The 27,740-nt window shown below is 45.8% G+C and overlaps 1 protein-coding gene across 1 annotated transcript in view; it reads right to left on the bottom strand.

Moving 5' to 3' along the window:
* KCNMA1 (potassium calcium-activated channel subfamily M alpha 1) overlaps nt 1-27,740 on the bottom strand; it is a 672,109-nt gene that overhangs the window by 105,409 nt on the left and 538,960 nt on the right. The window contains exons 17-20 of the mRNA XM_070433250.1: nt 23,374-23,442; nt 21,064-21,075; nt 14,293-14,379; nt 8,021-8,097 (exon numbers count right to left, since the gene is read on the bottom strand). Of these exons, the coding sequence (XP_070289351.1) occupies nt 8,021-8,097; nt 14,293-14,379; nt 21,064-21,075; nt 23,374-23,442 (245 nt within the window). The remainder of the gene's footprint in view (nt 1-8,020; nt 8,098-14,292; nt 14,380-21,063; nt 21,076-23,373; nt 23,443-27,740) is intronic.

A 27,740-nucleotide genomic window follows, 5' to 3' on the forward strand; every position in this document is an offset into this window, starting at 1 on the left:
ATGGTTTTGAAACGGTTTTGTCAGAGGTATGCCCGTCATAATGGGTGATTTAAACCTCCTACTTGATAAGGGTTCAGGAGGAGACAGCTTAAACCAGCGCTTCTCAGGGACTGTTTGCAACTGTTTCTGCTGGCTCCTCTGGAGACCATGCATTGTTCTAAAATCTCATATTGTTAGCATGCAGGAACAAGCTGAAACTGGTCATCAAGCAGCAGAAAACCATTTGCTATAAGAAGATTAAACGTTAATTATAAGCAGTCACATTCCAAAGCAGCAAATGCATAAAAAGGAAAACATGCTATTACTCGTCACTGCTTCCCAGTCATCGCTTTCACACTCACTCCAAATACAAAATAGAAATCTCAGGAGACAAACAAGCACCACACACACACATACAAAAAATAAAATAAAATAAATCAGCAAGAATGATCAATGAGAGGCTCAAAGACAAGACAGAAACAGTTAAAAAAGGTAGAGCCCCAGACGCTGACAAGCCTTTGCCAGTGACAATGTCTAGAGTAGACCCAGGGGCCCCGCCTGCAAGGGTGGCCCTTTTGTTCTGGTCTGGAAGACCTGTCTGCACGGACCCCCTGTCAGGTGTCTTCACCTATGCACTTCCAGGTCCACTTTCTTAAAAGGTGAGGCCCATCTGGTGGAGCCGTCCGCAGGCTTGCAGGGTGTCCCAGTGGCAGAGCCTTCCTCTGGAACCTTCTAGGCTCCTGAACAAGCTCTTGAACTAAAAACAGATGAGGGTATGGCTCCCTGGTGGTAGCTGTTCCAGGAGATGTGGACACTCTGGGTATAAAGTCAGATTCTTCAGTTGTAAAATAAAATTACATCAAAATTAAGTCATGGATCTCCTAATTTGAAAAATACTACCCCTCGTCACCCTCAACTATCTTCTCTCTCTCTCTCTCTCTCTCTCTCTCTCTCTCTCTCTCTTTCTCTCTCAGACTTCCCAATCCTTTGGTTTTATTTTAGAGAATTGTGGATTTTCAGAATCACTGGTATTTTATTTCCATTTCTCTGGGATGGTTTCCTTTTCTAGAGCTGATGCAGGTTCTAAGGTTAATTTCAGATAACAGAGTGCCATTTAAAATCCCCAAGGTTAGGTTTCAAAGAGCAACTTTGAAAGTTTCCGTATTTATTTAAAACAGAAGTAAATTTCATATCTACTCCCTGGCCATGAAAAGTGCCCTCTGTCCTTTGGTGTTTGCTTATTTTCTTTATTATGTAGTCACCCAATGCTCTTTCCTAAATCCCAGTCCTCAAAAGAGGGAGTTTTCCCCAGGATTTCAATGGTAATACAAAGTAGAGCTCTGAGGACATCTAGTGGACATGTGTGGAAGGGCAGCCAGTTAACATTCTCCCTGAACTAGCTGGCCCTTCTCTGTAAGGGAGCAGAAAGAGGACCCTGCAGGCCTCTAAGAACTGAAATGTGAGCAGTGGCATTTTAATTCAGCAGCTTCTCCCAAGAGATGTTCAGGAGGCAGCGGGGTTAAAGGGCTGAGAGGGGCTAGGAGATGGTCCTAGAGTGGTCAAAAGTGGCACATTGCCCCCTGCAGCCATGGGCCCACTGCAGCCCCGGGTGGCTGGCTGGGTCTCCTCCAAGCCCTGAGGCAGCTTCCTGAGACAAGGAAGAAAGAACGCATCTGGTGGGTGTGTAACACTGCAGCTTCTTGTCGTTCCATCTTAGGGCTCTGGGAACTTTATGCTCAATGAACCGCCCCCGTAGGCCAGCTGAGCTGTGGGAGAGCAGAGATATCAGCCCCTCGGGACCTGCTTTTCTCCTTGGCCCACATCAGAAGGTTCTTGTTCTTGGGCTGGAGCCACAGGTTCAGAGAGGTTATGTGGTTGCCAAGAAATAGGCCCCGGGTCGCACCTCCCTCCTAAGAACTCTGTCCGCATGGTTTTGTGGTTGGAGAGGAAAAAGCTTTTATGTGCTTTCCTCCACCACAAGGAAGTGAATAGTCTTCCAATATTTCCATTATGACTTCCTCGTGCTATTTATAGAGACAACATAGAAGTATGTCCCTAATGGACACCATCAAAGGTTTACTCCCTCTTCGGGAATAAAACTGGAAGATTTCTTAGATGTACTCTTGGCCAGCTTTTCCTGTATCCTCAAAGGCCGTGATCGTGAGGAAGGACGCCTGTGGAGACGTGGCTGCTGTAGACGGGCTTTAGTTACTGCTCTTTCCTTGCATCAAACTGACAATGAGCTGTCAAACCCGGGTTCTCTGCTTGCTCGCCCTTCCCAGCCAAGCCTGGCATAGAAGAGGGGCATGGAAGCCATCCTGTTCTCAACACCATCTGCCTCCTGCATCCGCAACCAAATTGTCAGCCAATTTCCAATTGCACATCCTTAATTTCCAGGGTGGGCTGGAAGGGGCAGGAGAAGCAGTGCTGGGCTGACAGGCTCCAAAGGAGTTTTCCAACTCCTGGGGGCGGGGGTGGGGGGGTGGGTAGTTTAGGTTTTAAATGGAGCAATTCAGGGGGAAACTGTGGCAGGAAAAGCAAAGCTGCCATTCAACTCATAGACACTTGTCAGATCACAACCTCATGTTTAAAATCAATCCAATGCAGGAAGGATTACTTCCAAGCCTCCACCCTGGAGCTGCTCCTCATATGCTCGTAGCAACTAAAATTACAGGGAAAAACATCCAGGGAAGAAGAAGTTCACTGAGGTGTAAGGCGGAGGCATTTGCTTGACGTGACACTGGGAATCAGAGGGCATTCTTTCAAGTCCTATAAATGAGCAAAATTCCTCCTATTAACTTCTGGGGGAAGAAGAAAGGTCTTCCAGGTGGTTTTTCCCCAAAACGAAAGAGAAGGAAGGAAAAGCTGGTTAATGTCAGCAGCTCAGAGCCCTCCGAGCTGGTCGATCCGGCCCTCTCAACACCACATTGTGGCGGAAGAAGGCAGAGGAATTTGGCACTAGAGTTGTTTGTTGATTGACATCAAGACTCCCCGCGGATTTTGAAGGATCACTAGATTCTGTCAGCGCTCTGCGGATATAAAAATGGCCCTCAAGCCACCCTCGGAGGCGTTCTGCAGGTCTGGCAGAATTGGGCATGGGACTGAGGAAGGTCACTGCTCACTTTCGTTTGTACCCTGAGCATTCTACACCTTCAGAGTCTGAAGATGAGCCCAAACCAGACGGTCAACCTGCTCTTGCTGCAAAGGAGTCGGAGAGGACCAGGTGCTGAGCCGTCTTCTCCACATCCCAGGGCCGCTGGCCTGAACGGGCTGCAGGCTGCCCCTCGTCTTCAGTGGTCTCACGGACACGAGGGAAACCTCTCGTGTCTCATTTCTGGTGCCACCGAGAGCAGCATTGCTCTAAGCCACATGGAGACGCTGGCCCTGAAAGGCGCAGCCTCTGGGTGGGAGGGGCCCTACTCCTTCAGTGAGTTAGGGGGCTCAGGGCCTCACATCCACGGGCTCAGACTTCTGCATAGCTCATGGGTGAAACGGAGCATTCTCCTTGAGCCACCTTTTCTGCCTTCAACAAGTAGATGTCTGCTAAACCAGTAAACATCTCCCATGGTGCCTGACTAACACCCACAGAGGAACTGGGGATGTCCTAGTGGGTCCTGATTAAAGGAGGAACTTGAGTTTAAAACAAGGGAACTTCATAGATTGTCAGAAATAATTACCACTGCGGAAATACTTGTCTCCATTAAGGCCGTTTAGATACTTACAAAGCTGGTGTGTCCAATTAACTCTCTAGTCCACATTTTCTCATATAGAGAGGCACATATATTGTAATAAATACATAACTCTCTCTATAAAGTAGCTCCACACTTATATATAAAAATGTACATTTTTACATATAAAGTACTGGTACATATACTTTTTTTACATATAAAGTATATATATACACATATCACAACACAGGAATAAGTATATATGTAGTATATGTGTTTGCTTCAGGATAAGAATTTGAGCTCCAGAGTCGAGGAGACCAAGTGTAATTTATCAAAGGCAAGCGTGACCATGATCCCCAATCGATGAGGTGTCTGGAGCTACAGTGGTAATTACCTCGGCCTACTCAGTGTCCCCTCAAGGTCCTGAGACAGGCCTTCACGAGAAACACTGTTGTCGAGGTCTTATTTTCAAATAGAAAAATAAGACAGTGCCAGAGGCTGGCTAGAAGCTTGGGGTGGGGGGCGGACAGAGGGGGTCCTGCTCTCAGGTTCTCCAGCTCCAGGCTGCTCTGCAGACTGTTGGGTGAGGGAGTTGGGGCATGGTTCACTGCTACATGCAACATAAATACCACAAGGAATAAAGAGACTGAAACTGTACAGAAAATAAGAGTCTCTTCTAGAGAAAGACAGGGGACTGGACTCCGGGCTGCTGGGAACCCGTGTTACTCACAATAGATCACTACCAGTGTGCGGTTAAAATAGAGTAGGGGCCGTATTCCAAGGCAGCAAAGAGAAAAATAAATCAAAAATATGTCAATGATTAGAAGTTCAAGAAAATTCCTTCAAACACATCAATTTAGACATGACTTGTCCCCGAGGAGTCTACCCTTTGGCCAACTTTTAGAGGCTGGGGGAGAAAATATCAATCATTAGACCAGGTTCGTTATACAGAAAAAAGAAAATGGGTAAATGGATTCTGAGAGCTTGCTCCTTGGCCAGACACCGAATGTGGCCCTCTTCCTTGATGGAGAGCTATGAAGAAATGGAAAGAAATGCAAGAATTAAACTGTACTCCCACAGAATTGCTAGGCATGGAATGGCCACACTCGGTATTTCTCTGGAGTGTATGACATGAAACGTTCAACGTTATTGAACAAAAGTGAACAGGGGTATGGAGGTGGGGAGGACAGGGAAGAGCGGTGTTGGGAGAGGAGGGTTGGGAAGCTGTGAATGAGGACCAGTGACTGTCACCAGCTCTGCCCTTGTGGAGATGTATCACTCAGGGTGGATTATTAACACCTGGCCTAACAGATTTGGACAAATGACTCTGTGGGTTGGCTGCCCTCTCCAACTTAGGGCATCAGGCGATGTGCATTCAATTCATTATTAACAATTCCAGCTCCTTCTAAGGAAAGTTTCTTTGCAACCAAAACCTAGCTCCCCCCGTTTCCTGACCTGCCAGGTATGCCTGATGTTTAATAGCTTATTTATTCTAACTACCATTTACACCCGCACACCTGCATCCTGCCCTCTGGGGCACAGGCTGCTGTGGCCTTTTAATTGGGAAGAACAATATTTGGGAAATTCTGATTGTTATCAAACATGAACCTCACAGCTGAAGGCTGCCGTGAGAGGAGGAGCCCACGTGGGGAGGAGGGTGCAGAGCGAAGGGAGTGAGACCCCGGACGCACTGGCTTGGTGTTGGAGAGGCAGTCCTTCCTTGGTAATCTGTGCTGTGCATAATGGGAGCACACAGGCCCCTCTAGCTGAGCCAATGTGAATGGAAATGAAGAGAATAAAATTATTTCAAACAATTATGCGCCTCTCCGTCCAGGATGATATTAAAGGCCGCTGCTGTTTACTTGCCTAGAACCAAGATGGGAAAATGTCCTAGAGGCCAAATCCTCATTTTTAAGGACTTAAAATTCTTCTGCTGGGTCCCACTACAGTCCCTCTGAGGAAGAGCTCAGCGGGAGTCCAACCGCTTTCTCTCATCCCTCTGTTCCACTCCTGCCCCTGACTCTGCTCTCTGTCCAGTCACCAGGGAGATCGACAGGAACTGATGATGTCATTTCCTTGCTTAAAAACGGCTCTATTTATTGTAGGACTAAAGCCTAATTTTCTTACCATGGCACCTGCCTTCCTCTCTGATCTCATCTTGCACCCCTCTCTCCAATCCTACCAGCTCCCCTGCCAGTCTTCCTTCCCTCAAACACTGCAAACTGACTTCTACTTCTGGCCTTTGTCCCCCTTCTTCTGCCTCCCTGGACTGGGCCTCAGGGTCAAGGCCACCTCCCAAGGGAGGTCTTCCAAATCTTTCTAGCTGAAGCAACATCTCTGCAGGGTTCCTCACACCCTCAGGTGGTCTCCAATCTCTTCATAGCCCCTGTCTCTACCTGAATGGATTTCATTGTTTCTATGACTACTGTTCTATGATCATTCACTAGAGTGAAGGGGCTTTATCTTGTTCCTCACTCCATCCCTAGCATCAAGAATAGCGCCTTGCACAAACAAGGTACTCAAACTCTATGAGTGAGGAATCAATAGTGCGTTTCACTGATGCCCCATGGACCAGGTTCTGTGAAAGATTGGCCTCGAGGCTTTCCTGCCTCTCCCATCTCATGCCACCGAGAGACTCTCTTACCAAGGGGTTCAGCCTCCTGCACTTGTTACTGTCTTACTTCCCCCTCCGATGGAGAGTTGCTTCTGATGGAAATGATCTGGGAGAGGCCTGGTCAGCTGGGCTGTGCTCTGAGCTCACAGCTTGTGAGGCAGGGCTGGGATGGACCTCCTGCTGAGAAGGGCCTTTTGATTCATGGACTGGGTTTGTTCTGTGTTCTAGCGCCCTTAGACACTCTTCCCGATTGGTTGTCAGAACAGAAGAATTCTCAGGCCCCAAGAAGTCAGAGGCTCTTGTTCTGAGATTTCCATAAATACTCATCTTAGTGGGTATCAGAGTTGAGAGGAGGGGGCTCTGTGTGTTAAGTCAATGAAGAAGGGGGAGCAAACCGTGGGCCCAGCAGCCCCAGACTCGGGAAGCAGCCTGAGCAGAGTTCTACAGACACCGCTCCACACTGAGAGTACCCGGGGATCGACCCGAGGCTGCGTGCCTCTCCGAGTCCTAGCAGAGGCACCGACCTCTCGCTGGTTTGGCATTTACTGTTCCCCCTCCCCCAGGGGTGCAGTAATAAACCCTGTGTCTGCCAGTCGGTATCCCAGGAATGGGGGTCTCTGCTTGGTTCCTGCTCTGAAAAAGTATTTTATGGGACGATCCTTTGTAACTGCACTCCTACTCAGCAGACCCACAGTCACCCACTTCACCTTGTCTCCTAACCAAAAGGTCGCACACAGCACCGAGAGAGGCCTCGGGCAGGCCCGAACCTGTCTGCTGGGTCTATGTCACTCTCAGCAACCTCATCCTGTCAGTGACCTCGAAGCCTTAATTTTTCCTTTTTGTAAAACGGGATTAATTACACCCCCTGCCAATTATGCAGGGTTATGGTGAGGATCAAAGCAAATAATGATCCTAAGGCGCTTTGAAAAGACTGCACATAGGAAGGCAGGCGTCAGCATCACCGTTTTCTCTGGGTTGTGAGAGATCGCTATCAGGCAAGGCAACGTGATCACCGCCAACGGCACGGCCTTCTCCAGGCAAAGCCCGCTCCAAGCCCGCTGTCACGACCCACATCCCTGACTTCCTCTCAAGAAGCCCCATTGGCAGGCTGCTTCAGGAGGGGTTTGGGGTGGCCTGTGCCAGAAGCCACCGGACCCAGTCTCACCGACCCCAAAGAACACTGGTGTCTGACCTTGGTCCCTGTTTCAATGACAAAATCCACTGGCCATGGCCAAGGTCTTTCCTTGGGCCAATCTGAAGGTACTGCAGTTGGAAGCTCTGGCCTTTGGTACCGAAACCTGCAGCCATCCAATGGGAAGAGTCAGCCCCATTCGGGAGACCGAGTCCTCACCTCGGTTTCCCTCTCTGCCCTAGTCCAGCCGTCTGTACCCTGGGCATTCCCAGACCCACTGGGAATCACGGTGCGGAAACGCCCTCCTCCACGGCCTTAGCTGCCCTCCTCTCCGTACACCATACTCACTGTGCTCCCGGACACCCACCGAGGCGTCCTGTTAGAGACGGAGTGAGACAGGGCACTAGGTCTACGCCTAGGTGTTGGCGGTGGTGAACTTTCAACCTCTGCTCTACTAAAGCGAGGACAGGTATTTATTTCATGTCTCTTTAAACTGCTGGGTGAAACATAAACATGTTCAAGAAAGCTCTTGATGTTTAGTGTTTCTTTAACAGGAAAAGGAGAAGGGAAATGAATTCGGGAAAAGGAAGGAGAGAGGGAGGGATGGGGGAAAGAAACGCTACTTACGCCGTTTGCAGCCGCATTTTTTTATTCTTTTGGGATCTGTGATGTCATCATGACAGGCCTTGCAGTAAAAAAATGCCCTGGAGAAAGAGAATGGAAAAACTGACATGTTTCATAATCCGCCCCAATGAAATGAGCACCACATTTCCTCCTCCGTGGTGCCAAATTAATGAAACACGCCGGCCCCCACTGCCTTTCATCTTTTCAAAGGTTTAGACGTTTACAGACGGAAATGTTTGCTGCAAGACCATTTATTTCAAACACAGGTCTCTGTGATTTGAGTTAGTGCTTCTTTTAATAAACTTTCATTTGAAAAGGAACTGGGGGAAAGGTTGCTGATGTGAGTCGTCTTTCATTTCGGAGCACAGCCTTTGGGGCTGCTCCTCAGATCCCGGGGCGAGCAGCCCTGGGCCTCGGTGGGGAAGTGAAGTCCATCTCGGAAATCCTCCGCCTGGTGAACTGTACATTAAAGGGGCACAAGGATGACGTTCCTCAGTCAAATACAAATGTCCACCTTGTCACTCGGACAGCGGCCTTTCATTTCAGGAGATGAGAAAGGGACAATCAAAAGTGATGGATCGAGGGGCTCCTGTCCATTTCCTTCCGGGATCGCCTCACCCATATTTACTGCAAAGTTGGCTGGACCAACTCCCGTAGTCTCCAGCCTCGAGATCATATAATAAATGAAGGCTTTCTTCTCACTGTGGAGCCCAGCTCAGCTGACCACTGGAATGGGGTGGGCGGAGGGCAGCATAGGGTTGGGGTGAGTAGAAGGAGGCCCAGAGAAAGCAATCAGTCAATGGGAATGTCACCTCATCTGACTTAAATGTCAATATGTGATGATAAAGTGCACCGGCCATGTCCAAGTTAATCTGGATGAGGCAGAATAAAGCCAGGCGCTGTTTAAATGCTCCGGGTCTAGAAAAACAGCCCCAGCCCGAGGCCTGTGTCCTCTCAGTACTGGGAGGTGCTAAAATTCAATGGCACAACTTCACAACCTTCTGAGCCCAGGGACTAACAAAACCCCTGGCCCAGCACCTTCACCACTCCCACCACGAAGGTGCATGCCCGGGGGTTAACATGGCCGTTCCTTGACCAGGGCTATAAAGAAATAAACACAGTTCTTGACTACCTTATTCCCAGGTTCCTTTTCATGTTTTTCGCAGGACTGGCATATTTGGAAACCACTGCTAAGACTTTTGATCTGGAAGAGATCTCAGATCTTGCAGCCCAAATCCCTGGGTCTCCGAGTCCTCATTGATAAATGGAGGAGGTGTCATAACTGCCTAAAGTCATCCTGTACTGCTACCTGGCCAGCCCAAGCCTTCTAGATTCAAGCCCCGTGCTCCTTCCACCCTAATAGCTCATCCATTATTTCCTTAAATGCCAGGTTTCATCTATTTTACAAAAAATTAAAAGAAAGCTGATTGTTTGCCCTCAGTGGAAATGTGGCTAAAAACCCAATCAATGATGACCTGCTTCAAAGGGGGAAGTGTAGGACAGGAGGAAGCAATTGTGCTTCCACGTCCTTTGCCCATTTTCTCCCCCCATTTGATGTTCCTACTCATCTTAATAATGATAGTTAACATTTATAGAGCACAGACTTTAGGCCAGGTGCTGTTCTACGCATTTAATAAGCATTAATGCATTTTATCCTCAAGCAATCCTTTGAAGGAGGTGTGATTATTATCTCTGCTTTACAGACAAGAAAACTGAAGAACAGAGAAGTTAAGCCACCTGCCCAAGGTCACACAGCTGAGTGGCAGAACCAGGATTCAAATCCACACAGTCTATTCCCAGTGTCCAAGGTCTTAAACACATCTCTACTAAAGAGATGATGAGGTGATGATGAGCCTGAATAGACCTTTGAAAAGATAAAGCACAACTAGTTCATGAGTCAAAGCTAGATTCTGAAAGTAAAATCCCCACAGGGGCCAGACAGGTAAAGTTAGTGAGTGAAATGGGGTGAGGGTGTGGGTCTGTGGTGACCTAGAGACACACCCCCCAACTGGAGAGGGCAGGGTATGTAAGTTCCAGCTGATTTTTGCCAAGTGGCACTTCCTTGCAGGTACCCTTGTTTTCTCCATCCATCTCTGCCTCTCTCATGCTCAACTCGCACAGCCCCCACCTTACTGCACACCTGCACTGAGCAGCTGAGTGTTGCTGGGGAAACAATCTTGCTGACTGATCTCACTTTAAATCCCTGGGCGTGGATTCCAGGAGCCTTTGTACACCCCTCAGGATCTATGCCCTATCTCCTCCTCCCACCTCAACCCTCTCTGCTCTCCTCTCTGCGTCCTCTCCCGCTCACCTACCCCTTCCTCTAGTAGCCTTAGCTGGGGGCCTTGCCACTGACATCACCAAGACCAGATCTGCATCCTGCAAGGCTGGTGTTTAGGGTCCCCTTGCCCTCTGGTTTCTCATTTTGCTTGTCTAATGGGGAAGCCAGCAGGAGACTGAAGGGTGAGAAGAGTCATTCCCCTCGCTACCAGCTTATAAAATGGTAGTAGCACCATCTCCCTACAGAAGAACACAGCTCCTGCGAGGCAGCCTTTCCTACAGCACACCCTCTGCTCGTCCTAACGGTCCTCCTTCCCCTTGACTAGGGCTGGGAGTGGCTCCCCACTGCTACTAACTCTAGGTACTTTGCCATCCCTTGTGGGTTTTCCTTAACTCTGCCCACAACTTTATACATTCCCCTTTTTCCACTTAAGTGTGTCATCTGTTTCTTGCCAGGACCCTCACTGATACAGCATCTAAATTTACATCTCCAGTCCTCTTTACCCAGCACTCAGAATCTTAGATGCAACTGCCCTTATGACATCACCATATACCCTACTTCACACGGCCCAATTAGGATTCTTCGATTCCTTCCACCCCCAGCTTGCTCCTCCTCTCATTTTCCCATCATCGACCCAATTGTGGAAAGCTGGACTCTAGGCTCCATTCTTTGCACTTCTTGTTTCCTCACTTCTATGTCCAGTTCATGAGTGAGTCTTATGAAGTTTACAAAACATATCCTGAGCTGGCCTTACTTCTCACCACCTCCACTCACCAGTCTAGCCCAGGCCATCACCTCTCACCTAATCTACCCCATAGCCTCTGAGTCTCCTGGCCTCCCCTCCTGCTCCACTGCATCTGATTCTCTCAGAGCACGTGCAACAAAGGCCTTTTAGTATATAAATCAGACTGCATCACTGCCAGCAAAAACCCTCCCATGACTCCATTTGATAACAAATTCAACCTAGCCCTACCGTTCTTTCCAACTTCACCTCGCCACTCTACACCCCAGACACCCTCTTTTTCCTTCAGTTCCCTGAACACAACAAACTTATTCCCATCATGTCTCCTCTTCCCTTCAGATCTCTGCATGATGGATTCTTCCCCATCACCCCAATCTCTGCTCTATCGTCACTCGCTCTCAGCCACCTCCACTTACACTCAGTCTAAATCAGTGACCAGCTGCATGAATGCTTTGCACCATAAATAAACACAGCTGCACTTCTCCCGCCCTGGAAGGGAGCCCATGAGAGCAGGGACTTCTTTCCCTCATTTCCCTGGCACCTAGTGCAGTGTCCCGGGAAGTGAGTGACCTGTTGACGTTTGATGGATGAATGAATGCTGCTCAGTAATGTCGGATCTGCATGTTTTTCAGGAGACACTAATAATAGGGATTTTTATATAAGATTAGGACTTCTTCAGCTTGGAAACTATTTATTTAAAAAAAAACTGTGGCTTGCCCTGGCCGGTTTGGCTCACTGGATAGAGCGTTGGCCTGGGGACTGAAGAGTCCCAGGTTCGATTCCGGTCAAGGGCATGTACCTTGGTTGCAGGCAACATCCCTGGTGCGGGGTGTGCAGGAGGCAGCTGATCGATGCTTCTCTCTCATCGATGTTTCTAACTCTCTATCCCTCTCCCTTCTTCTCTGTAAAAAAATCAATAAAATATATTTTTTAAAAAATTGTGGCTCAAATCATGTCTATAAGCCAAACTGAGCCAATGAGGCACCATTCTGTGACTCCCACATTAAATACTATGGGAAGGTTACTTAAAAAGCAAAATGTTTAGTGGCCAGGTGTAAAGGACAAGGGCCCAAATGCTTCTCCCAGAGTGACCTCATTAAAACTGGAATCAGATGGTTTCATCTTCTTCCCCCCCCCACCCCCCCGCTAAAATACTACATCTGAAAGTTTAAGCCAGAATCCGTTAACTTCTTTTGTTGCTGTTTGGCGGCAGAGGGTGCAAACTCAATAGGAGAACGTCATAATCTACTTTTCCATTTGCACAAAACCTGTTTAGTTTCATTCAGATCTCCAGTGCCCGTCTGTGGCTTTCTGCAGTCTTCATCTATTTGCAGTCCCCTAACTGACAGCTTCTGCTCTGACACATCACGCAGCGCGGGACTTACAGGCCGGCGCAGCTGATTGTGTCAGCATGTATTTGTGAAGACCATAAAGCACTGAAATGAGACACACTGCGCTCCCCAATAGGGGAGGCGATTTGTTTTTTTGGACGGCCTGGTATTTGTGACATTCATTAGTGAGAGATGCAACAGGAAATAGGATTACACAAATGGGAGCCTCGTGTTCTACTTGCTGTGCTCCCCAGCCCCCTGCCCAGAGATGCCACTTCCAGCATTGTATCTCCGTCTGGCCGTGAGCACAACCTTCTCTTCCAGAGGAGGAAAAGGGTGTCCAGTCCCATTCCCCTGCCCAACGTTCCTCTCAGGTGGACCCAGCTCTCGGGGTTCTCCTAAGACAGTGGGGACCCTGAATCGGATAAAGAGGTTTTCCTCACCCACACCTCAGTAATGGGAATTTTGCAGAAGTAAATTTAAGCCATTGGATAGCTCGCTTTAAATATTTGTTGTTGTTTTTTCTTTTCCACTGCATTTTCCCCCCTGAAAGCTGTTATGACTGGTGGCTAGTTTGCAAGAGCGCATGATGAGTAAGCATCAGCTGTCAAACATCATAGTTCTGTGCTCAGCGTGTCAGGCTCAGTCTTGGCAAATAATTAAGAATGTAAGACTTCCTGGTTTTAAATCCTGGCTTTAAACTAGCAGTGTGGCTTGGGCAAGTTAGTTAACCAACCCGTCCCTCAGTTTCCTCATATGTAAAATAGGAACAGTAATGCTGTCTCTTAAGGTTGTTGAAAGTAGGAAATGAGTTCATCAATGCCTGGTGCCTGGTACTCAGAACAGGGCTGCCACATATTAAACTCAATAGGTCTAGTAAATGCATGCATTCACCAGTCACTGAGAGTCAACAGATGTACAAGGCTGGGGGTTGGGGTGTGGCTTAGCGCACATAGGAACACGGGCTGACGTGTGTTAAAACTGCTGCAGAAAGTCATACCATGTGACAACAGAACCAATTACACCGCGCGAGGTGGTGTAATCATGTGCTAATCATTCGCCGAACATTGTTTAGGAGTTGCGACTCTTGGATTTAAATAAGTAGACTATAGTTGTCAATATGTAATATTTACTTATGTCGACAAAATTACTACGGTGTTTTTCTCCAATATATGGCTTATTCGCTAAAATTTGTTAAAAAATAACAATATAATCTGTTAATTAAATTATAAGCTACTGTAGATTAAAAGCATTTAAAATTAGCAGGGTGTTAACTTTCACATATGACATACAGACCGGAAATTTTGTTCATTAAACTCAAAGTCCATTAAATCGAGGTCCGAAAAATCGAGGTTTTATTGTACCAATAAAGGTGCCATAAACCATCAAGGCCAACGAAATCCTGGCTATCCCTGACAACTTCAGCCACTTACCTAGAAGGCCACAAATAGAAATATGGCCAGTTTAGTATTTCATCTGAAATTAATCCAAACCTTTTGAGATTCCACTTGGCACTTAAAGTAAAAACTGATAATTCTCAAGTAAAGAGCAGTGGCCGAGGAGTCAGCTGTCCTATGCTATGTTGTTCTGGGCCATCAAGCATCAGGGGGCCTGCAACAATCAATTGAGCTCTATGGAACTCTGGTTCCTTCCTTAGGAAATGAGGGAGGATCTAAGCAGGCTCTCCTAGCTCTGAAATGTTATTCTAATTCAAAGATGTGGAACTGGTTATGTGAAGAGGAGCCCATGGAAACATTTGAAAGCACAATCCCTTCTTCCTAAGATTTGTTAGGAAGATGACCAGAGGCCTGTTAGGATGTTCTGGGGTTCAGGCCCTGTACATATGGAAGCATGGCCACCTCAGGGGGTGAAGATGTCTACGCCAGAATGGAAAGGAAGGCAGGCGAAAATAAACTCTTACCTTTTAACTTCTTTGGCATCACTTGCGATGAAAAATCCTAAAGTACCTTCTTGGATCTTAAGATGGTTTCCAGGATTAATTAATATACTGCTCAGTGAACAAAAACAAACAAAGAAGACACATCTATCAGGTCATGTTCTGTGCAAAACCTTGAAGGCTACACTGTATTGTTAATTGTATAGGGGGCCCACTAGTCTAATGCTGTCCCCAACGATTTCATCTGGAGCTTGAGGTCCACTGTCCCACACACTGAACTGGATAACGCTATCATAAAGCTTGACTGTTCAAATCCTAGGTTGGCATACTCCCAGTTGCAGAAATCAAAGCAAATCTAGGTTTCAGGGCCAGGTTTTTATAATGGGGTTGCCATCATTGGCTTCTGGTTTGAAGCAAAATTCCCAATAATGTACCCCTTAGAAAATGCTGTTGATGGTCAACACTGAGTGTTATTAGTCTAATAAAGCTATTGCTACACCAATTTTCAGTTAGATGACAGAGCATTAATGGGACCCCTATATGCATACAGAAACAGACATGTATATACACCACATACCACTGCAGGGAATGGTACAAGACACCCATACCAATGCAGAAGCAAGCAGAACATCTGCATGACATGATAAGGACATGGAAGTAGATTCCATGTGCAGTCTGTGTGGAAGGAACTGGGCCCACCAGAACAGTGAAAAAGAAAAATACGAGCAATCAGAAATACTTAATGATTCCAGCCTGCAGTTTACAAAAAGGTAAGAGAGTCTTTGAATAAGGTGCATGTCTAGCACATCCTGATTGGGGCAAACTGTAATTAGAAAACAAATGCAAATTACCACAAAAAGACTTCCCCTGCAGGGAAGTATGAACCTAAATATACACTGTCCTATTTCAAAGTGGTATAAATAGATTAGCTGACCAAGTTGTGTTTGGACTGACAGAAGAGATAAATGTATCCTAATCTAATAAATGGATGAAACAAACAAATTTAATTTTCTGCAGATCAAAAGCAGAATCCAGGAACACCATACACAGAGACTGAGATGAGACTCTGGGCTCAATGGATATGGAATGTAGGGACTCTAAATTCAGCAACAGATACAAAGGGAGGGAGTCTGATCTGAAAATCAGGTGTTCCATGTAATAGATGTTTGGAATCAGGCTAAAGGAAGTCCTAAACTGCCTAAAACAATCAAAATGGAGGGTGGCAATTAACATGTAATCCTTTCCTGCTGGTAAAGTCATTGCAGAAAAGTGCTGTGAGCAACAGGGCGATGTGCCTGTAGCGATACAGGAAGGACCCAGGTGAACTTTTGTTCTGTTGGGAGAACGGAGGAGATGGTTATTGCAAAATAATGGTTTGTGGTCACAAGAACATCCCCTATTACCCATAACAAGGCCTGACAGAAGGAAACCAATCCAGAGTCACTGCTCTTATTAACACTAAATAATAGCAAGAGTCCACAAAGACCTGACTGTTCTTCCCTGGAACCCCGGACAACAGTGAGGCAGCAGCGGGCCACACAGGGCAGCGCTGGAGAGGCCCCTCCCAATCACCCTCCACCAACTCTTCACGGTTGTTGCACACCCTCTGACTTTTCATGATCATGAGGAGAAAGGACCCCAGCTGATACAGGCTAGCCAGATTCCCGGTTAAATGCAACGTTTTAGACGGGCAGCATTCCGGACTTAGCATACTTTCTTACCCCCGTTCCTGCTAGGCAGTTCTTCTATGCCCTGGCTCTGCAACCAGAAATTGGGTCCAAACTCCAGCATGGCCATTCAGTAGCTGTCTGACTTTGGGCAAGTTACAGGACATCTCGAGGGCTCAATTTCCTCACCCACAAGATGGGCATGATGATCATCATAATCTCCAGTGACAATGCACAGAAGGCTCTATGTCTATTGGTTATTGTTCCTTTTATTATGTATTCTTGAGGGGCGGGGGAGCCAAAAGGATATTCCATTCTCAATGGAATCATCAGCTTTTCCTTAGTTGGCCTCATGACATGGAACACATCTGCCCATGACTTGGTGAAGTTACAGGGTGAAGCACTAACTGTACACTTTAGAATAATGGACAAGGACCTAATGAAAAATTCCAGGTACTCTAAAATTCTGGACTCTAAAGGAGCTACTTCCTCAAAATTGGAAAATTCTACCTATTGACATGTATTCATTTAAGAGTGTTAAAAAGCTTCCCTGGTGAAAACAAATCCTATCATGATTTCAGCAACACAATTCAAAAGAGGAAATTTGAGAGGCATCAATGTCTTGGTGACATCTATGCACAACACAGCCTCACACAGAACCTGCTTCCCTTTTTTACATCACACGCTTCAGAAATTGGACTCCAATGGTCAACCCCACTATGCCATGACGGTGATAGCAAGGTTCCTGCCAACGAAAAGTCTCTTTTCATTGCCTCTGTTCTCTAACAACTGGCCTACAGTAAGAATATGGGACTCTCACTCCACAGACGGCAGGTTGAGATAATTTATTTCAGCCTTCCGCTGGCCCTGGACAAGTCTGAGGGTGTAGAGGAAAGATTCAGGCATGGAAGTAAGGCAGATCTGTGTTTAGATCTCAATGTTGCTGCTGCTGGTGGTTGAGTACTCAGGTGCACGTGTCAGGCCTATGGCCTCAGATCCCGGCCTTGAGCATGTGGACGGTGCTAAGCCTCATTCTCCTCATCTGCAAAATGGGCTGCAGAATCACTAGCTTATAGTGTTTCTAAGAAAATTAAAGCACATACCACGTGCCGAGTCACTGTGACACAGGAAATCCTTAATACACAGTCACGGTTAATAGTAGCAAGGTGATTACAGCACCTGAGAAGCAGATCATCTCTCACAGCCTCACAGCTCCCCATTTTGTCTTTGGTGCTAAGAAACTACCTATGGGCACTGAAAGACCTTTTCACTGACCATAGTATCTGAGAGACTTAATTCCTGTACAGTAGCTGTAGATGGGCTAATTTGGACTGGCTTTTGTCTACACAGTAGAGTAGCTCTCTGTACCTTAAACTTTGTGGCTGATTGTATAAGACACTGGAAGGACCTCCAAGGACATCACTGACCAGGTGACTTCAGAATGTCCTCTTGTTCTCTTCTGGTCAGGGCTGGAGGCTTGCAATCATTTCTACATGGTGCATGAGGCTGAAAGAATGAGCCCAGCTCTTGAAGGAAAGACATCTAGATACATAAAGAGGCTCTCTGGGCTGGATTGCATGCATGTTTAAGGGTTTGGTAGAGAAGCACGCTAGCCTGACCCAGGGACCACTATATACACTACTCCCTGTGTAAGGGCACAGAGTTTCAAAGACCCTTTGAGGAAATATATTACTTTTTGATATTTCAGACATTAAGTCTTCTATACACATTCCAAATCTAGAAAGTCTGAAGTATCGATCCTCGTCTTCTTGAAAATATAAAAAGCTAGGCATCTGAAACAGAAGTAACTCTTTTTTGTTCCTGCAAAGTGCCTACTATCCTTAGAATGTGTTGTTCACCTCCTAAAGGGAATATGTAAATCTTTCCAAAGATCTTTGATGTCTTAAAATAGCCAATGTTAAGTTTATGTGTCCTGATGACGGCCAAAGGTCTCCCTCCCTGGGCATCACTTTAAATGAGTCTCTGGCTCCAATTCTGTCTAATTCGCTCGCTTATCAAACAGAGATAAACTTCGAGATATGTCATGTGAAGAATCAAGAAAATCTCTAAGAAAAAACTCCCTCTATCAATTAGCAGAATTCCAATAGGGACATATTCTTGGCGGGATGGACTTGCCCTCATTTCCAAGGACCCTATAAATTATCCTCTTCCTTCTATGCTTTGTTAATTTCCACTGAAAAGATTCAGTGATAGATGGAGGCCAAGGGTTGGTGTGGTCCCTTCCCCAAGGATTCTTATGCTTTTTCTTTTGCTCTCAGACTAGTTTTGAATCTAGACTTATTCTTCAGCTCCTCGCTCACTATATGGAATAAATAGATATCTTTTGTAGGGAACTCATAGGTGCATAAAGGAGTGAAAAGCAAGATCATATTTTATTTACTTTTATAAATTAGTTTCTCATAGCAGCCAGCTTAGAGCCCTGCATGGAATAGGCACTTTTCAACTCTTTGTGGAATGAGTGAAAAACCTGTCATTGGTCTTAGTTCTAAAAGTGTTGCTTTCCCTCTCTACTAAGGAGAAAAGGAGTCACAGCTGATCTTTCAAAGGCCCACCTGCAGTTCCTACCAGTCAGGCCTATGGGAGGAACGATCACACTTCTTCTAGGGGGGTGGCAAGTGAGCTAACAATATCCCAGAGATATTAAGCATAAATATGTAAATCTACAAATACATATAAACACCTAGGCACCCGGGGAGTTGAAGCAATTGATTTCAATATTGAGAATACCACTCACTTAGATCTGAAATATGTTCTTAAATGTAACACACATTCTCCTGAAACTGGCTAGCAGGGCTCAGCCTACTGGGAAACATCACTTGCTGGGTGCCCTTGGGAGGGGAGGGAGTGCCAAGTCTCAAGCTGCAGCGCATTTCACTGTGTATCTCTTGCTGAACTTGGGTTAGGGTGAAGATTTAGGGCTTAATAGGGCAAAATGATGTCTTCCCTTTCTCCACCATTTATGGGTAACAACTAGGAAACAACTCGTTATTTCTCCTCCAATTATCATGAACTTTACTTGTTTGCTGATTTGCGAGACAACCCATTATTAGTAATTCAACTGAAAGAGATATTTTTAAAGGAAACCCTTCTCCATTATGGATAAATATGACAGGTGTAAATCTCTTTGCTCCCCACTCAATTTCTGGTAGGTGTAATGTACCATTCCCTGAGCAATTACAAAAATATCACATTCATGAGAGCACACTTTGTATTTGGTAACACTGCAATTATATCTGAATCTAGAAAGCTAATGGGACTTCATTACCTAGAACAAGAGAATAAGAACGATGTAGGACTTCCGTTCATGCAGGCCCGGAGGGATCATGCCCCTGAAAGTGGCCTCTTTGACCACACAAGGTCATGTGCGATTGCTGTTGGGTGGGACTTTGTTTGAACCAACTGGTTCCCATCTCAGGGAGTACAGCTGCCTGGCAGTTTAGGGCCTGTGTTAGGGCACAGCCTCCAGAAACCCCAAATCTCAACTCTTGCTGCATTTCTGGGACTTTTCATTTCTCTGGGTGTTAAAATATATGCTGTCGGAGTCCCACACAACTAGACACACACACATTCCACAGTGTGGGTTCCATGCTCAGCACACTGGCGCCCAGGGCACTTACACAGAGACAGCATCATAAAGATTGCTCCCAGTCGGCCAGACTCAAGTGACCTGCACTGTGGTCCACCAATGACATGTTTACCCTGATTCCATCCCAACAATTTGAGAAATGGCATTTTCAAATAGATTTTGCATGTAAGGAAAATAGTGGCCGAATGGGAGGGAGGAGAAATAGTTCATTTGGCAAGGACAATGCTGGATATGTGGTCTGGAAACAACCCAAGTCGCTTTCTGGTACACTTTAGGCCAAGTCATGCCTACATCACAACATGCCTTCACCACATGATAAAAGGACTCCAAGGCCAAAGCCAACAGCACAGGTGCAACCACTGTGGCCCTTTGGCGATGCAAAGTGTTGCAGTAACTTCTCGCAGTTGGATCATGTCAATAATACCGAACTGACAGGAAGCCACCTCTATTTTCACACATCTACTCACAAAACCACAAAGAACCTGACTTCGGAAAGAGTTACACACACACACACACACACACACACACACACACTACAAAACAAACATGTGACAGTGATTACAACCACAGAGAAAAACAACTCTTTAGAAGGTGAATAAGTAGGCATCTCAACAGTATGTTTTCAACAACACGCCCTTAGATAGAGAACACATTGAAGAAGCTGCACTGGAAATATTCACCCAAAAAGGTAAAAAACAAAAAAAAAAAGCTATCGATGAGGATTCGGTCATGCTTCATGCAACATATAACAGCAGCAAAACAGGTTAGGTCACACGGTGAATGTTGCGATACTTCATATTAAGAAATATGCCCAAATACACTAAGAAAAACAGAAGCCCCTGAGTTCATCTCAATAGACAGTACTCATCGGAGTACTGCCCAAGAAACACATATGCAAAATCTGATCATCTAAATAAGTTTAAGGAAAAAGAAGTAAGTGTAAGGGCTTGGTCTCTGTTTTGTGGATAAAAGGACACGAATTCTGCTCTACCAATTAGGAAGTGGACACAGGGAGGCGGGGGTCACTGGGAATGTGGATGTGGGATGCAGACAAATGGAACCAGAGTCTGGTGGACACCACGACACATCAGGACAGGACAGAAACAGACATCGAGGGCTGGAGAGAAGCGTCCTCCTTTTCAACTTGAATAGCATTTGTTCCCATCATTGGTGCCATGACTGAAAACAGAATTGTGCTTTTTGGGTTTTTGGGTTTTTTTAAGGTTTCCTGCAAAGAAGTTAGTGCGTCATCCAAAAGAATCAACAAATCAAACAAGAAAAGCAATGTGCTACTTTCAATTTTTATGTCCCCTAGTTGGAGAAGGGTTTATATATAAATATACATATATAGTTATATATAAATATATATCTATATATACTGACAAGGGAATGAGATTATATACACATATACACATATATATAATCTCTATCTTCCTGAATTCTTGACAAATAGTTAGTCCTGCGGTTAGAAGTGAAGATAGAGGGTGGAGGTTGGGAGGAAAGTTAACGAAGAGTGCATACCGCTTTCGGCTTCTGCAAAACGACAAGAAAAGAATTTAAAATCAAACAATTTGATAATAAATTGACACCAGAAGGAAAAGAAGGAATAAAACCTTTGTTTCAAATTATTTGAAGGGTACATGTGAAAACAAGGTTTTTCAGCAAAGCATGAGAACAGTATCATGGGGTGAAAGGACAAGGTCATTCAGGACAGGCTGGGGCACTGGGGTGGGACAGAGGAGCAGGGCTCTCGGAATTTTAACACCTGGTCACTTCAAAAGTGTGAGAGGAAAGAAAATGGGAAATGTTTTAATGCAGGGAAAAAAAATCAAAGTTATTATCTCAGGAAGGGTCAAGCACCGGATTCTTGGAGTCATGGGTACTGTGTTTGATAAGCCCTGTGTTTTCTCACAGGCATGATCCACATTCCTTCAAACACACCTTTTTCCACAAGAACCAATGAGCTTCACACTGAGACCAAGCCACATCTGAGGATTAAAGCTGGCAACGGCACACAGAAAGCCAAAACAAAGCCAGACATGTTCTTTTCTCCCTTTTCTTAAAAAAAAAAAAAAAATCTAAAAACCTCTATCTGTAAATGTGGCTTTGTTGAAAACATCTCTGATTGGTGAATTAACTGGAAGGTCCATCAAAGGAAAGATTGTGTCTTTGAGGAAAGCTCTGATTTCTTTTTCTTAGACTGGGGGCAGGGCATTCCATGGGACCATTAGCAGCCTGTTTCTCTCCCTCCTTGGGACCAAAGAGTGGCAGGTGGAAGAGGACTGGTCAAGGTTCAGAGTACAGTCTCTTGCTAGGAAATGCTTCCAGAATGCTCGAGAAAGGCTATTCAGCATCACCCACTTCAGGACACTTTGTTGAAAGATGCACAAATAAGAAAGAGAGAACACTGAATTGTACAAAGAATTACTGAGTTGGCAACACAAAGAATATCATTTGCAACCCTCCCTCCCCACCGCCAGGTACAGGTGAGCATTGGCAACAACATGGACAAGCAGCAGTCCCAGGAAATTCCATGTCATCAGTTGAACAGCAAATAGCCAGGACTCTCAGTGGTTTTTTGCAAATAATATTCTTCACTTGCCAACAGGAAAAATATGTGTCTACGTACATATGTGCTAACTGCCACAGCCATGTTCTACACGTGGCTACCAAATCTACCGCTTTTTCTTCCTCTGGGTTGATTTGGATTTTCATAATAGCTGCACGTTTGATCAGATTGACGCGGAGCAATCTGATCTGGGGTTGAGGTAACAGAGAACATTGGATTGACTTGCTTACAATCCAGCGTTTTTTGTCATGGAGACACAGACTGAAGGTTTGGAGGTCTGGCCTTATCGGGTCACTCATCCAAATAATGGAAACGCCTTAAACGATCATAGCAAGGAACCTTCTAGCCTGGCCCTGCACTCTGCGCGGTCATTCGGGTGTGTGTCCAAGGCTGTCTGCTCTGCAGGAAGATGTACTGACTACAACTAGGAACAAGCCAGGATGTCATTTCAGAGGACAAAAGCCTGACCATGTCTCAATGAGTTACCTTTCTCCCAAAATGATTGGTAAAAATGGGGGAGACGGGTGGCAGAAATCATCTCTATTTTATCTGTAATGCATACAGTGCTCCATCCACAGAATTCCTTGTTAATGGGATGCCTCCTTCTTCCAGTGTGAACTCATCTATTGACTGGGGTGTTATCTGTTTCAGCCAGACTCAGTCCCTCATCAGTCTCATTTGCACGTAATTACGTGCAAAATAAATAAATAAAGAGGGCTCCTGCCTCTGCGCCTTGCTCCTCCGGCTAATTTACATGAAGCTGATATCCTGCCACCTGGATTTCGGTTGCACCGGGAGAAGCACATATGGTCCACAATAGGCTGCTTGTAATTCTTCTATCAAGAGAGCTCGTATCTCCCATCATGGCCCTGCCCCCTGCCTGCTGGCAATGAGGTCGGCGTCCACCTTTGTGCTTTGTGCTCACAACAGTAACAGGGGGTAAGAGGACAGTGTCTGACCCCACTTTTATGCAGAGAGCTGAAAGTGAAAGCTGGCACCATCGGACGGAGGGCTGGTCTCCTCCCTTTCCCTGGAGGAACACTCTCAAGGCCCAGGGGCCTCCCGATGCCGGGCGGGGCTGGGATAGAGACGCCAGTGCCTGGTCGAACATGCCTGGAAAGGAGTCTTAGGGTCTGAGAGGTGTTGCTTCAGGGTCCCAAGCAAGTAAATAATCCCCAAGACAGAGAAGTGGACCGAACGTTCCCAGGATGCATGCTCACCATCATCAAAGTGAGCTGGCAGCAGAGTCGCAGCAAACTTACCGGCTCTCTCGGTTGGCGGACTTGTACTCAATGGCTATCATGAGGAGCTTGAGCTTCACAAAACACAGCCTGCAATGAGATGGAGACACCTCCCAGTCAGCGCTCCTGAAGGACCAGAGCCACACAGCCAGCGCTGTTAGGACCCTTTCATCTCCTAAGCCCGTCCTTATCCAAGGGAGCCTCATTCTGCAGTCGCTGTGCCAAGTGGACGGGGCTGCGAGTGGCACCTCCCGCTTCCCCATTAAGGCTGATTTCTTGCAAGCGATAAGGCGCTGACTGTTCAAAGTGCAAATTGCACTCAGATCTAGCTGTCTAGACACAGACCCAAGCAGGAATTGGTGTCTGGGGATCGGTGCTGGGCCAGATTCATTAGTTTCTCCGTTGGGTAGTAAAATGTTAACTGCAGGGGGAGGGAGGTTTTTGGAGCAGCTGGACCTGTTATTTGGATTCCATTTTGGTCTTTTGTATAAATGGCTTATATTGTTGTTCCGAGCAGACCCCTGTGTGCTCGGAATGATGGTAATAATCCTTAGCTTCCGTGTAACTGCCCGGCACATGACTGCAGCACCGTCACTCCTGGCTCCAGCCAAGCTGTCCCACCTCATCTGCCCGAAGCTCTTGCCCGCCGCTCAGGCTGCCTTGAGGCCAGCTTCTTCCTCCCTCGGTGCCTTCACTGATGCAGATCCTGCCCCCAGAACATCTTCTCCTCTCTCCTCACCCACCCTCCCATGCCCACATCAAATCTCACCTTCCCTGTAGGTCTTCTGCAGCTACCGCTGCCCTCTGATTTCCTTTCTATTCTCAGAACTCCTCCAGCACCTTGTCTGCAACCACATCATCCAGCCCTTAGTCAACCTAACACTGGCTGTGCCTTCATGTATCTGAATTTTGTCTCCTCAACAAGCAGAAGTTCTTTAAGAGATCTGGACTGGTTTGGAATTTCCCATAGTACTGCACATGGAACCGCTGATACAGACAAGCTCAATAAATGATTTCTACTTACTGGGGTTCAATTCTAAGAAAACAATAAATGGTTCTGTAAAATATTTTCTGCATAAAGATGTTCAAGGTAGTAGTATTTACACAGAGCAAGAAGAATTGAAAGCAACCTACATATGCAGTAACAAGGCAAAAAGTATGATGCAATATGGAATACATTAGCATTCAAAATAACATTTAAAATGTTTTTATTGATTTTATTTTTAGAGAGAGAATAACAGAGAGGGACACACAGAGAGAAACATTGATGAGAGAAAGCATTGATCAGCTGCCTCCTACATGCCTCCTACTGGAGATTAAGCCTGAAACTTGAGCATGTGCCTGACAGGGAATTGAACCAGTAACTTTTCGGTGCATAGGACAATGCCCAACCAACTGAGCCACGCTGGCCAGGGCCGAAATGACATTTTGAAGACTATCTTAAGGTATAAGATCAACAAATATTATTATATGGATACAAATATGTAAACAACATGATACCATTTGGTGACAACATATTTATATACTCAGAGAAATGAAAGCTCACATAAATAAAAATTATTCTATATAATGGTGCTTCTACAATGGGCATTATCACTTATGTTCCCAATACTTTTGTATAATAAAACAATGGCTTACTGATAGGTGAGAAAGTGACTTGATGTTCATTTAGCGCCAGCATTGTAAGGGGGAGGATATGCTGGGTCACAGGGCATGGCCTTTCTTGGAGCTTTCATTTAGTCCCCACAATATCCCGAAGAGGGAGAGATCAGCCTAGTTACTCAGACTTCTAGGGATATCTCTACTTTACAGGTGATGAAACTAAGGCTCAAAAAGCTCATGTAACTCACCAAGGTCCCCACCTACTACTTGACAGTTATACAACATCTTCATCCCCAGAAAAATGTGTGTTGGCAGAGAGAGGCAATAAGCAAATATACAAGTGAGTTAATAATAAATTCCCAGATGAAGACAAGGACTCTGCAGAAAATAAACCCCTAAGCAAATGAAGAGTAGCTGGAAGAGTGTGTTATCTGTGATGGTCCAGGAGGACCATTCTGAAGACGTGCCACTAGAGCACAGGGCCCTGGAGCATGATGGGAAGAAGCAGGCGATGAGAGGATCTGGGAAAGAGCATCCTAGGGAGTAGGAACAGCAAGTGCCAGGGCCCTGAGGCAGGAAGGAACTTGGGGAATCTGAGGACCAGCGATACAACTGTGATAACGACTGGGTCAGGACGCCAGGCGGGAGCAAGATCAGAAGACTTTGTTGGCCACAGCAAGCAGTCTGAAACTTATTCCAAGTGGGATTTCGGGAAGCCTTGGGTTGGTTTTAAATAGCAAGGTGCCATAATCAGATGTGCTGGACTTTCGGATGGGTTACTTACAGGTAAGGTACCAATAAAGGCCTCCTGCTCTCTGGTGGGAATCAGACCAATTGCTCATTCAAGCTTGTGAGGTCACGGTCCTCCCTATGGCTTTCAACAGACAGTCAGATTTCAAAGGGCCACTTCCAGGCAGGCGTGCCGGGGCTCTCGGTGATGTGCAGGTTTTCTGATTCCCGCCAGCAGACTCTAATGTCTGCTGATTACACAGTTTGCTGAAACACCAGGCCAAGTACAGCTGGAAAAATGCTCTTCTTAATTTACGTCCCATAGAGCACCACTAACACGTACCTTTTATGGGGCTGTTACTTCTGGAGCTTAAGCTGTTTAAAATATCAGCTGGCTAATGCAGTATTTGTTGAACCAAATTACTAAGATTAAGTAACCATTTTCTAATGTAAATAGCAGCTAAATGCCAAAAGATCAAGAAGTCTGATCTTAACTTAGCATGATCCTGAAGAGGCCAATTTGCTGATAGTCTATGAGCAACAACCACTCTGATTGGGACTCTGGCAGTTCATGGGATCAAAGATCCTTATTGCTTCAACCACCTGATCCTACAGGTGAGAAGGGAAGAAATGGTTCATACTGATCATGAATAATATCTTTAAACTACGATGATATCATTTACCAACTAGATATACGAAGAAAGGAGCTTTCTAATGCAGAAACATTGATAAAATCTAGGTGGCCTTGTGCACATTCGTAGCCTAGCAGGGGTTTGTCAGCAGATTTCTGAGTCCTCTCTCATAACTTTCAAATCCCTATCTCAGATAATTCTATACTACTTTATAGGAGCCTCTTTTTAAGAAGCCCTTTGACCCCCAACAATCCTTTGCTCACTGGCCAAAGGGACAAAGAGGAGAGGGACAGAGTGATGTAACCAAAGTGATTACATACAAACAGTGCCACGACCACAGATGTTGAGGCCCTTTTGAGACTGCTGATCCTGTGCTCCTTGTATACATGACAAACTGAGGTCCAAAGACAGGAAGGCAACTTGCTCAAGGTCCAATGGCCTTTATATAGAAAAGCCAAAAGTGGAAATTGAGCAATTTGTTCAAGGTTAAATAACTTTTTTTTTAAAATATATTTTATTGATTTTTTACAGAGAGGAGGAGAGAGTGATAGAGAGTTAGAAACATCGATGAGAGAGAAACATCGACCAGCTGCCTCCTGCACATCTCCTACTGGGGGTGTGCCCGCAACCAACGTACATGCCCTTGACCGGAATCGAACCCGGGACCTTTCAGTCCGCAGGCCAACGCTCTATCCACTGAGCCAAACCGGTTTCGGCAAGGTTAAATAACTTTTATATAGAAATATCAAAAGTGGAAATCAAGTCTCAACGCAGAGTGCTGCACAGATGCTTCTCATCAAAGCAGAGGACATGAAGGGGTGTCCAGAAGCCCAATGTGCAGACATGTTCTGTTTGGTCAGCACAGCATTTTTTGTCTTTTGTTTTTTAACTGGCATTAGATACCAACAGGTGATTTCATATAAAAACTAGTTTTTGGCTTTCCTGGACAAACAAGATATGACCACACTGAAGCTACATTTCCTATGACTACAGAGATTGGAGCTCCAAAGCACTTGCCCCTTTGGATGAGACATATGCTCTCCAATGTGCCACAGTCCCCACCACTCCCTATTGTCTCAGACCTCACAGTTCACTCTTTGTTGCTCCCTGCCCCCTACAGGCATCGAAGATTTGAATCCCCCCTCTAAAAGCATCACCTGGATGTTTGCAAAATATCAACACTAGGTAACTTACTATTTACACTGCTCGCAGAATTATGTCTCCCTTGTTAAAAACCACAATTTTCATTAGACACTGCCACAGAGAGTTGGCCAATGTCAGGGTACTAGGCTTAAGGCTGCAGCAGAGGTGCAGCCCCTGTTGGAGGTCCACTGGGGAAAAGCAGATCAAGGCCAGTAAACAGGGGAATGGGTGTGGTTTGGTGTGGTAATCCTTGATTTATACATCTCTCTGCCCTCTAGACTG

This window comes from Myotis yumanensis, unplaced genomic scaffold (assembly GCF_028538775.1).
Source record: "Myotis yumanensis isolate MYYU_CA2020_CCGP unplaced genomic scaffold, mMyoYum1.0.hap1 SCAF_13, whole genome shotgun sequence".
NCBI classification, from domain to species: Eukaryota; Metazoa; Chordata; class Mammalia; order Chiroptera; family Vespertilionidae; genus Myotis; species Myotis yumanensis.